We start from the raw sequence: 12,217 nt of genomic DNA, 5'->3' as shown, positions 1-12,217 counted from the left end.
CAACATTCTGAGTTGGATTTCAGTTATGCGATCTAATTTTGAACTGCTTAATTTTCAGTTGACTTCAAACAAAATCTTTAGATCTAAGCTTTTCTCCTAAACTTTTATTTTTTCCATTCTTGCTTCGCCGTAAAATATAAAGAATTATTGAAGAATCGTTTCCATTTTCTTTATTTTTTTAATTATTTCGCAATTACGAGTTGACAAATGGGATCCACGTAGGTACGCGTAGGAAGAGAAATTCACGGGGCGAATAAACGCATGTGTGTTCGCGTGTTCTCGTCACACAAACTGCGTTCGTTTGCGAAACACTTTCACCGCTCGCGATTCGCGTTTCTCTATGCAAGGAGGAGGCCGGCCGCGAAACTTGGTTCGCGAATTCGCTCGATTTCCATGCCCGTCGACCGTGACCTACGGATCCGGCTACCGACACATCTGTGTCGGTGGAAATTTGACGCACGCGATGGAAGTCGAGCGAATTTCGAGACGATCCGGAATCTACGTTGTGGAATTTCATTTTTCGCAAAACGAAACCGAGAATTCTGTATAAATCAAAACGTTTGACACTAGAACTGTCGACAACTAAAATATTATACAGAATTTTTATCAAAAGAATCAAAATGACAGCGACATGTAAAAATATATAATTTGAGGAGAGAAATATTTTCCAATAAAAATATAAAAATCTTGAATCATATATTTTACAAAAAATTACTCAAATCTATATAAATCTATAGGATCTGTAGAAATGATAAAATTTGACGATTCTAAAAAGTGTAGAAAGTAGAGAAAATTTCAAAGATTCATCAAATTTTTAAAAATCTATAAAATCCGACAAAAATCCATAAGTCTGTAAGTCTATAAGATTCTCATGGAAAATTACGAATCAGTAATTTCGTCGTCTCTGGTAGTTCTAATGTTAACGAACGCGTCAGAATTCGCTCGGGGGACTCGCGAGTTGACTCAACAACTGAAGTTAAACACTAGTTAGGAATTCCTCAAGCGACGTAACAACAAAAATGCCGAGTTTGCTTTGGAAATTGAACGAAGAGCAAGGAGTTTCGTGAGAATTTCGAAATTCGTGAAACTCGACCAGTTTGACGAGGAAAGATACGTGACTAGTCTAGGAAAGATACTCGTTTCAAAGGTTTGATTAAGGAATCACGTGCCACGATCATTTCTATCATCGTCTCATGAACTCTCGTCTTTTTTCGCACGTTACAAATTGGAATTGAAGAACCAATTTCGTTAAATGCCGTGCGTTAAGAAAGTTGATCGTGCAATCGCAATTTCGATAAGAATAAAAGAAATGAAATATAATTCGATCGTAAAATAATTGCACGACAAAACACCACCACTACCACCACCACCACTCTGTCCGAGCACCACCAACACCCAACTGCTACCAGCCTATCAGCAAGCATGAAACTTAATTTTTTAATATACTCTTATGATACCTATATCGATATACATATATATTTATTTATATGTACGTAAATATAAATATATTACACGATATATTTATATTTATTGCTATATATATATATTTATATATGTATATTTTTTTATTCATATTCACGTTTTTTCTACACGATGTTGCGTACGATGACTGTGATTGCATATAGGTAACAAGAAGAGATGTGCATCGTTGTGGAGAAGCGAAGCCCGGTAGACAATGCAAGTTGGCTGTGGAGTAACTACAAAGGCGAACTTGGTGAAACCCATTGATCGACGATGTTTGGTTATTTTTTAAAAGATAATACCGCTTCTTAGAGTACTACGATGAAGATACTATTTGAAATTAAATTTCTCGAAATTAAAAATTGTAAAAATTGATATACAAGATATCTCTTTTATATTAAAGTTCTTGATCTTTTCACAGTGTAACTTGAGAGAAATTTGTACAAGCAGTCAAACGTGATATACTATGCATTTTATATTTTAAATGTCATGATGATTGACGTAATTATTGATATTTATTTTTTGTAAAAGCAAAACGTCTGATACCAGAGATGCAAGAAGTCTTGTCCATGAAGAAATAGTTATTTTCCAGACAATAATTTATATTAATTTTATTCATATTCGTCTTAGCACATTGCACAGGTTTCACAGAATGTTACGAAACGCGAAGTGTTAGAAATTCTTTCGTATCGTACCTTTCACGAAGCTTTTCGCGTAACCAACTTTACAGACTACCAGGATTCCCTTCGACTACAGCGTGCACACGAACTTGTCAGCATCAGCCTCCTTAGCTCTTGTGTGCTGTCATCATGCGTTTTCGAGGTGGCTTTTACGGACTGCGTGACAGTGACCGTGTCCGAAACTCTTTTCCCGTTGAATCTTGTATTTTCAACTTGAAAAATGTTCACTCTGTTTTCCATCGGTGAATATTTCAAACTTCTTTTCAAGAGAAAACGAGACAACTAAAACTAGAAGCATAGAATTTTCCTTCTATTGTAAAAGAATGAGAATTTTCAACGTAGAAAGTTCAAATCGGAATTTTCAAATGATAGAAAATTCAAACTGGTACTTTCGAAACAAAATATTCAAATAGCATCGAAAGAAATTAGGAAACTAAAAGAAAGCGACAACATCTCGAAAATACATCCAAAAAGGAATATAAATCAATTTTTCTACTATGTGAACAAACGGTGGCTGTCACAAGGTCAACCGGAAGCCGGGTGGCTCAACTTCCACCGATGAAACGTAGCTGTGCCCGTTTCAGGAACTCGCGCACAAGCTCTCACGGAGCTTCGACATGCAAGAAGCTCAGCTCCTCGAAGAGGGTGGTTCTGGTGCAGCTACTGCTGGGGCTGGGGGTGCCGGTGGTCCACCACGAAGACATCACAGTGCTCAAAGGTTGACTAGGAGCGAAATGTCGGAGAGAAGAGAAGAAGATGGCGCCCTTGTGGTTCCTGATCATCAGGGTAACCTGAGGATCACTGTTAAGAAAACCAAGTCGATTTTAGGTATTGCCATCGAGGGCGGTGCCAATACCAAACATCCGCTACCCAGAATCATCAATATACATGTAAGGAAATTTGTATTCACTATAAGTATTAACATTATTTGGAAAATAATAATTAATTGATTGGAATACGAAGATATTAGAAAACATCAGAATTTAGGAAATTTTCAAGTATTGCGTATATTTGTACATCTCAAAAGAATTTGAAAGTAAAATTTAGTATTCTGTGATTATCGATGACTGATTTTATTTCTAGAATAACGTTTGGTTGATGAAGAGATATCGAAAACACATCCTGAAATGATCAGTTTAATTACAATCGTCTATACATATAGCTATAGAACACTTAAATATACATTACAGACTTGTAGTTCTACTGTTACGTAAACAAGTTACCGATACTCGGAACACTAATTAGTTTACATTTTCACAGGATAATGGAGCAGCGTACGAGGCTGGTGGTCTCGAGGTCGGTCAGCTGATCCTAGAAGTCGACGGTCACAAGGTCGAAGGTAATTTCATCTTCCAAATCTTTCTTTTCTCGTTAATCCAGCTACAATCATGAAATGACAGAAATGACAGAACTCTAACATTCGTCTGTATTTTGTTTAAATAGGTCTCCATCATCAGGAGGTAGCAAGGCTGATCGCAGAGTCGTTCGCGAGACGAGACCGCAACGAGATCGAGTTCCTGGTAGTCGAGGCAAAGAAGAGCAACCTGGAGCCGAAACCGACGGCTCTGATATTCCTGGAGGCGTAGCAGGAATCTCCCACCTCCGAGCCGGAACCACCGTAGCCCAACGTGACCAGAGCTCGGCCCGCGACATACTTGGAGCGTCGTAGACGCTGAACCGTCTGTTGAAGCTGAAGAGACCGATGAAACGAGGAAATCGATCATGAAGCTCGTCGATCGACAAATGTAACGAAGACAAATCGACGAAGAGAGAAAAGAAGACGAGCTTGCCTCTTCATCTTCATCGAACGCTCTCGATTCGACGGTCGAGCTCTCAGTCAGGTGCTAACTGAACCTGGCCCTGGTGGTGGGAATTTTTCAAAAAGAAAATACAAAGAGTAAAAAGAAGGAAAGATAAAGAAATGCCACGGTTAGAGGAAGGGTTAGGCGGCGAGTGAAGCTCGATTAGCGAGTCAATGGAATGATAATTACACGATCGTCGACACTATCGTGGCTGCCCTCGTTGCTGACGAGCCAAGCTATCGGAAGCTTCTAATCCTTCGGCTTTCCAACCTTTTCGATCCAAGAAGCCGTCTGATAAGAACAAATATTGTCAAAGTTTGCGACGAGGAATAAAAGTAAGGACGATCCGGTGACAAAACACAGGAGTACAAAAGAGATATGGTTTGAAGAGACTATTTAAGAGAGACATTTTGAGTGTGAGGAAGATGTTAAATGAGAGAAGGAAGGTTGACTGTGCCAAACTATTAGGGATTGTTTCGTGTATACTAATTATGATACTCTTAATCGTAACGAGATTCAATCAGAGACTCTGCCAAGACAAGAGATTCACGAATATGTGAGTAGCAAAATCGAGCGATCCTGAGTGAGAAACTTGTGCTTAATAGACACGATCACGAAAGCTGTTCACGTGCATGGATCGAACGTATCAAGAGGCAGTGAGATTATGCGAGACATGTGATGATTCAGTAAAATGCGTTTTCCAGGATCCTGGCCGATGTCATCGATCAGGATTTTCGTTGATGCAGTTCCTCAAAGGCTTATTTAGTGGTACCGTGATGACAATCCGTTTAACTGTCTTTTAAACGTCCGAGAAAGATACTTTTTTCCAGCTACCACGCAATTGTTTCAAGTTTTAAATGTCTAATTTCAAAGTTCCAATTTTTTATTTCCTATTTTGAATAATTATGAAAATAATTGTCATATATTTCTAAATCTATCGAATCACAGCCTGTTAAAAACCTTCGACTACGGATCCACAAAACTCTATTTTTGCATAAAATCTAGATAATCGTATAAGCAAGTAATTCGTACATAAGAAAACCCAACAGGCGGCGAGGAAAATGTGGCGAGGAACAAAATCGACGGAAGTCCTAACCGAGTGGAGCCTGAGATTAACATAGACTTATTATGGGAATTGTTGAGGCTTAACAAGATATGTTATATATACATATATATTATATGATAATATTATTATTGACTATCGTAGTGGAATTGCAAACTTGTACCTATCCGATCACACCTCAAGCGCGCACGGACTTCCGGTTGCTGGTGCGCGCTGAGGCGGCACCGAGGAGCGCGCAGAAGGGAAAACTGAGAAGATTCTATAAGAATATGCGAAATATTTTCAACAAGTTTAAATAAATATAGACACCGCGTACTTAGCAATGGGCCTGATCGTTCGAATTTTTCGAGAGATCGCGGACGATCGCGCATAGAAAAAAAAAAAAAAACAAATTTCTTAAAAAACCTGAAAATTTTCGTGATCGAAGACGAATGAAGAAAAGGAGAAAGGAAGACAAAATCTGCACTTTCTGGAAAATTTGGAGAAAGCGTGAAACGAACAGGCGATCACGAGATCATAAACGTTTGTTTGCATAGTGGATCACGTGGAAATTATTTTAGAATCACGTTCGCGTGAGCGACGATTCCTTCAATTCGTACGCGCGCCACGCTTGGAAAACTCGAGGCTGTATTTTTCATACAGAGATTTCATGCTTTTTCACCTCACCTTGTTCACGTGGATCACGTCGTTTAGGCATTTTTTACGATGAATCATAGACGCGACGACGAGAAGAATTTTCTAAATGATACATTTGTATCGCCTTATTGTAATTGATGTCTCGAACTTTTCGATCGTTGTGCACGATCACGTTGATTTTCGTCGCTGTGTAATTTGGAAAAAGAGAGAAGCAACTTGTTGTATCTACGTGAGTTAGAACAGCGGTTCCTATTAATTTCGTTGAAAGATCTTTCAATCTTTCTTGGGCAAAATCTTTTTTAAGTAAATAACTTGTTCGTACAATTTAGAGAGTTTTCTTTGATTCATTGTATTAAGTAAGGAGAAAGTAGAATTCGTACGTGTTTCAGTTCTTCCGGATCGTTTTACAAAGCACAGAGAATTAAATTTCAAATTAAGTAGAAAGTTCGATTTTCTTTCGTGAGTTGAAAGAATATTTGCTTTGTGGAACTGCTTCGTTAGTGTCGACAAACCGTTTTTCGCTAACTATTTATAACGTAATTGTTACCGCAATAATTACATTTAAACGAGTAGTAGTTACTAATTATCAATTCGTGAGTATAAACGTAGCGACTGTTGTTGTAAAAGTAAATGGTTATCGATACGTCTTGTTTAATCTCTACCTGTTACCAAGATAAACGTAATTTTACGAATAGTAGTGTGTATACGTTGAATGTCGACGAGTCCACAAGTCGTTCTATCGAATGCCGATGATCGTCCGCGATCTTGCTCGCTTTAACAAAAATGATAAAAAAAGATAAAAAGATGCAAAAAAAAAAAAAATAAAACGTGAAAAAAATACCGCGCAAGCTTAAGTAGTAAATTATCGCGTATATGTAATGATACAGCCGAATCGGGACGCAGGCCAATGAGAGAAAGCGAGAAACGATTCGACGAAAGCCACTGACGATTCAAAGATTCGCGTTTAATCAAATTCCGATGGAGTTTTTCGATAATGTCGTGTCACGAATATAAACTTATTGTCAGAATTTATGTCGTAGAATTACTGTTTTCTAATAACATCTAGTCAAATAAGGTAATATATCGTTTAAATAATAATTCTTGAAATATTTCATTCAAATAATACGTAAGCCCTTTTATATCATTTAATTCTTTGCATTATTCAATCTAGAAGGCTACTTTTCGGTAAAAATTCTCAATAAAGTATTTCGATAATATTACTTTTATCTGAAACGGACAAGCTATACTATTACGATATAAACAGCTTTACATTTGCATTAATTTTGAAAGATTAAAAAAGGTGAGAACGAATAGAATTTTTTGATCGTCAGTGTGTTAACCAAGAAAGCACGTTTCAAAACAGTAATGTACCTGGACGCGTGTACGACGTATTCCGGTAAATGTGCCAAAGAGAAGAAAAAGCTACACGGAGAAGAAGAAAGAAAAGGAAGAGAAAAGCAGACGAGAGAAGAACGTTAGCGTGGAATTCGAGCGCGGAAAGCGGGAAACTTGTGCATACAATTACAAGTGCAAAATGGAAAACAAGACGGAAACTATTACGAGTGGACGATCGGGAGAAGAAAAGAAACCGCAAAGAAAAAACGAAGAGGAAGGTTTTTCGTAGCTGGTGTGCACTCGAGTTGTTTTCTTCGTTGTTGCTTTGTAACGCAAGGATGCAATTGCACCGCTTGTCGCGAACAAGCCAAGGGATTAAGAAACACGAGAAATAAAAACGAAAAAGAGAATAAGATGGGAAATAAAAGAGCAAAGATGGGAACGATTGGTAAAACGCGGCTAGTTGCTGTTCGGCTAAGCAAACAGACAAAACTAAAAAATACCTCGTGTGTTAGTGTTTCTTCCTGTTTTCGAAGCGAATTTTTCTAACGAAGCATCCAAAATAAATTCGACGTCCCGGATAAAAAAAAAAACAAGGAATAAAAGAGGAAGAACGAACGATGAAAAAAAAGCATGAGAGGAAAGATCACTATGGAAAGTGGGACAAGAAATGAAAAGAAACGAAAGAAAGAAGGAGATGATATTTTTGTAAAAGCCTTCGATGTATAACGCAATCACCGGAGCGATTCGAAGATCTCAGCTGACATATCCGACAATGCCTTACCGCTTTGATGAAAGAAACAAGAAAAAACGAATGGGTTCGTGAAAGCGACGCGAACCGATCACGATCGAGGAAAATGTTCGTTGGAACTTCCCATTGATCAGCGTCAGTGGATACAGTACGGTGCGAAGCAATTGGCACACACAGCATTGGCTTTTCGATCTTTCGATTTTGCTTAACGATCGGACACAGAGCGGAGCGACGCTGATAATCTTTCTGGTTGAAGAGTTATGTAAAGCAGAAAAGTGGGAATAACTGGTTCTATCGGGCTCGGTTCGAAACGGAGAGCGTTGTTTATAAATGTACGCTGGAATCGGTATTCCTATTTTTTAAACTCGTGCAAATAACCGTAAAAATGAAAGAAACGTTTACTCGATATTTGGAATATATGAAGGAAGAGATTTGTCAGAGTTGAAACTTATTTTTTGCTTCTCGCGTGAATAAGATAAATGGTATTCGATTTGGAAATGAATTATCCAGGTTTCTTAATTAAATGTTCGCAGAGGAACCTGTAAATCTAGACGTAAGAACATTTACAAGAGTCTTTCCTCTTTTCGTTTCATTTAAATACATTCAACAGAAAAAGTTATCAGTAAGTTTCTCCATCATCCAATTGCAACAAAAATATATCAAAACTATGATACAATAGGAATGAAAGGAAATATCTATCGTTTAAAGACTGCCAAACTGTTGCAATTAACCACGTAATTACATTAACAGCTTCATTATCTTGCACGATGTATGCTTCACGGTCGCTGATCCTCCGATCCCATCGAGACAAGAAGAGAAAACAGATTCGTCGCTAGCTATTTTTCCATACACAAGTTCCCTTTATTACACAGCAGACGAAGGTTTCGAACGTTTCAAGAAAAATACTGTCGCTCTCGGTCGATCGCTTTTCAATTTCTCGAAAAATATCAGCTACTGCAAACAGAGAGACAAAGAGAGAAAAAGGGAGAGAGAGAGAGGCAATCTATCGTATCAATGAGCCATCGTGATTCCCCTTCGATCAATGATAATCGCTGATGTAATATATCGACTGTCGATGATACGTTTGGTTCGATTAAAAATTCATTTCGAGGGATGGAAGTTTCGTGCGTTGAAATAAATTTTAATGAACACGATTTCTATATGAAAATCAGATTAATCGCGAGACGATTGACCACCTTTCTCCAATGAAAACTGTTTTCTCTGAGAAAATCGGAAACCGATTTTCTTTACCGCGAGCTCGAGCGTTCGCGTTTAGTCTGGCGTTAAAGTCTCCGCGTTATTTACGTTTCTCTCGCCGTTTTTATCGTTTCTTTCTTTAATAAAAAAATTCAATTATTTATTACTTCTTATTAGTTAATATTGGTAATTAAAAACAGCATTACGATATTGATTTCTTTAAAATTGAGGAGTAGAAGAAAGGTTAAGATGTTGAAAATTATTCTAGTTATTCTAATTATTCTAATTATTGAAGTTAAGTGATCGGAAAGACAGTAATTATTTATTTTAAGAAATTGCTTAAGCGAGTAACCAGCGAGGTGCCTTAACGAAATAATTCTTTCCATTTTTTTCTTCTAATTTCGCAAAACAACTATATCTACCTAAGATTTATAAAGCTACGTATACATTTAAAATTGCCTCAGGTGAAAGAAAATGAATTTCAAAGATTCGAGCGATGTCCTACGATCAACAAACACACGACGAGACGATTAGTCTACGATCGATGTCAATTAATTAACCCTTTGTGCTTCAATGGCGACGTTTCTTATATACCTTTCATCGACACAAAACGAAAATGAGCAGAAAGCTACTGTACAAATAAATTTACCTTTGACTTCAATACATTTCACTGTAAAAATGCGCTGAAGTTGTGTGTCGATCGAATGAAAAATATATTCGAAATGCAAAGGGTTAAAGTTCGAAGGGGAAGCGACAAAACGATCGAGCAATCAGTCGCGATAGAAAAGAATAATTAGACGAAGACGAACAGGTTGCGTCCACTAAACCCGAGATTATCTTAAATAATAGCGTTAGCTCCCACAGGACACAAAAAGCATGCCGCGAAGTCAGAAAAGAAAGAGCGTAATCTAGCAGAGAGCGATTTATTTTTTCAACGACAAAAGAGAAAAGAGAATCAAACTTGAGAGACAAACACGGACTCGTACCACGTTAAAACCTGTCCAGCTTTCGCACGTTCACCATCCGCAAACTTGCTTTTTCTCGATCGACCGTGGAACCGTGGGTGCGAGCGAGCATTGAAATCGATCCTCTGGTCGGTGATCGAGATCGATCGTACGATGAAAGGCGAACCAGGGATTTCGAACGTTTCGAAGAGGAAGCACGTGACTTCGCTCCAGGAAATACTACTTCCATTTCTTGCGATCGCTGATGATTGAAAGGAGGAAAAATCGATTGAGAAATTGGATTAGATATAAAAATTCAGGAATTGGATTCAGCTTCAATTCCGTTGGAAAACGTATTTGAATCGAAGTTGAAGAAATGAGAATTTTCCACTCGAAACGAATATGAACTCGATTCTTAATATCAAACGATTTCTGGTATTCAAAATTTCATCGAGACGGTGTATAGAAAATTCTTAATTGTCGAGTATTTGGAATGTTTTCTCTGTCGGATATTGCGGCAAAATTTTTCGGGACAAAAATTTCGCATCAGCGATTAACGATCTTAAATACGATCGATTCTGAATGTTAAGAAATTCTTAGTGTCATAAACTTTATCAAACGTTAGAAAAGTCTGTCTTGCAACGAAATACTTTAAGAGAAAAAGCTAGCATCCACGATACCACGTCGCCTCAGTCTCGAGAGTCGATCGACAAACGTAATTCGCGTGAAATCTTTAGCTTAAGCTTCGTACACATCCTCGTAATCGGACGTCAAGATAAACGAGCGAGAAGATTGAAAAAGAAGAGGATTCACATTCGCTTAACGAATGAAGAATAAAATCGGAAAATTATGCAAAAGCGAGTCGACTATAGTCGTCGGCGGATAAAAGGGCTAATCGAATTGTAAAGCAGATGTAACTGTACTCGCAACGTTTCAAGGAACACTCTGTACATAAGCAAACCGCTCGTTCATACCGCATTTCATAGATCATCCTTTTTGCAGCCGATTTCGTACACCTTTAGAGACACATACACACGTACGTTCTACACTTACAGAGACCAAACAAATTCACACGACTGTGTAACACATAACAACAACACGAAGAATCGTTCCAAAGGATGAAAACGACGGGGCTCGTCGCGTTAATTAACGACCCGTCGATTAATACGCTCATCGTCGTGGAACGGAGATAGAAGAGATCGCACGTATGAAATTGTTACACCAGTAACATGTATACAATGATACGTTGCGCGTATACAGGGTGTAAAAGAAATATGTGCCACGATCTTATCGTATTCGGCTCGTTGTGCAACCATATTGTGGAAAATAATTAGATTTCTAGGTCTGTTTTCTTTTTCCTATTTATAGTATATAAAGTATGGAAAATTTGTAACTTTGACAGTAGATTTCGCTTTAGAATCGATGGAATTTCTTATTTATTATGAACTCGTATCGAGTAATAAATCGCTACGTTTGAACAAATACTAGTTGCATGGCACATACAATTAGTCGATAAAAAGTTAATAAATTGATTGAAAGATAGGATAAGAATGATGGTTTCGTTCTTTAACGAGACGATACTGGAGTTTTGTGTGTCGCTAAACAACACTTGCAGTTTGTTGGAATTTGTAGATCTATTAGTAAAATTCTTTAAATCTCTGCTTTTTTATTTGCTTTAAATAGTACGTTGAAGGAACATCATCAAACGATACTTTTACACCCTGCGTATACGAATACACGACTACACGATACATTCATGGACACGCGTAGAATAAATGTAAAGGGACAAAAGGAAATTCATCGTTTCTCCGAGTGTAACGAGCGCGACCATATTGTTTGATTATTGTTAAAAATCGCAGACGCTTTAATTGTTTGTTCGAATTGTTGTTGTTCATTATTGTTACCGTTGTCATTATTATCGTCGTTGGATGTCGCGTAATGTGATTGCGATCATCGTTCAGCCTGTCGATTTCTTCTTTTTTGCGTGCCGTTATTATTATTATAGTCATTACATTATGATTACGACCGTGAATATTATTATTATTATTATTATTACTATTATTATTATTATTAACATCATCACCGCGACGATGACGATTATTATTGTAATTGAATAAAACGTTCACCACGAGAGGTATGAATATTTATCGAATCTTTTATTTCGCTTCCTACTATTACTTATTCTACTCTTCCGATCTTTTAATTCCCCATTTCCTCGTATACTTGAATATTTTGATATAATTGTTTGTTAAAAAAAGATTGCTGAATAATAAATTACGAATTAGTCGTGTAACATATTCGTTGAAATCTTAATCGAAATCATTTTATATGTTTTGTTAGATTTTGTA

The 12,217-nt window shown here is 37.4% G+C and overlaps 1 protein-coding gene across 7 annotated transcripts in view; it reads left to right on the top strand.

Annotated features, from left to right (window-relative positions):
* LOC100645457 (whirlin) overlaps window positions 1-12,016 on the top strand; it is a 109,818-nt gene extending 97,802 nt beyond the window's left edge. For all 7 annotated transcript variants that reach the window (XM_048410338.1, XM_048410336.1, XM_012313637.3 and 4 more), the window contains 3 exons: window positions 2,726-3,031; window positions 3,402-3,480; window positions 3,585-12,016. In XM_048410338.1, the coding sequence (XP_048266295.1) occupies window positions 2,726-3,031; window positions 3,402-3,480; window positions 3,585-3,727 (528 nt within the window). In that variant the 3' untranslated portion in view covers window positions 3,728-12,016. The remainder of the gene's footprint in view (window positions 1-2,725; window positions 3,032-3,401; window positions 3,481-3,584) is intronic.
* The last annotated feature ends 201 nt before the right edge of the window (window positions 12,017-12,217 follow it).

Source organism: Bombus terrestris, chromosome 11 (genome assembly GCF_910591885.1).
Source record: "Bombus terrestris chromosome 11, iyBomTerr1.2, whole genome shotgun sequence".
Taxonomy (NCBI): Eukaryota; Metazoa; Arthropoda; class Insecta; order Hymenoptera; family Apidae; genus Bombus; species Bombus terrestris.
Note: the sequence above shows the minus strand (reverse complement) of the source record. Positions and strands in the feature narration are given on the sequence as shown.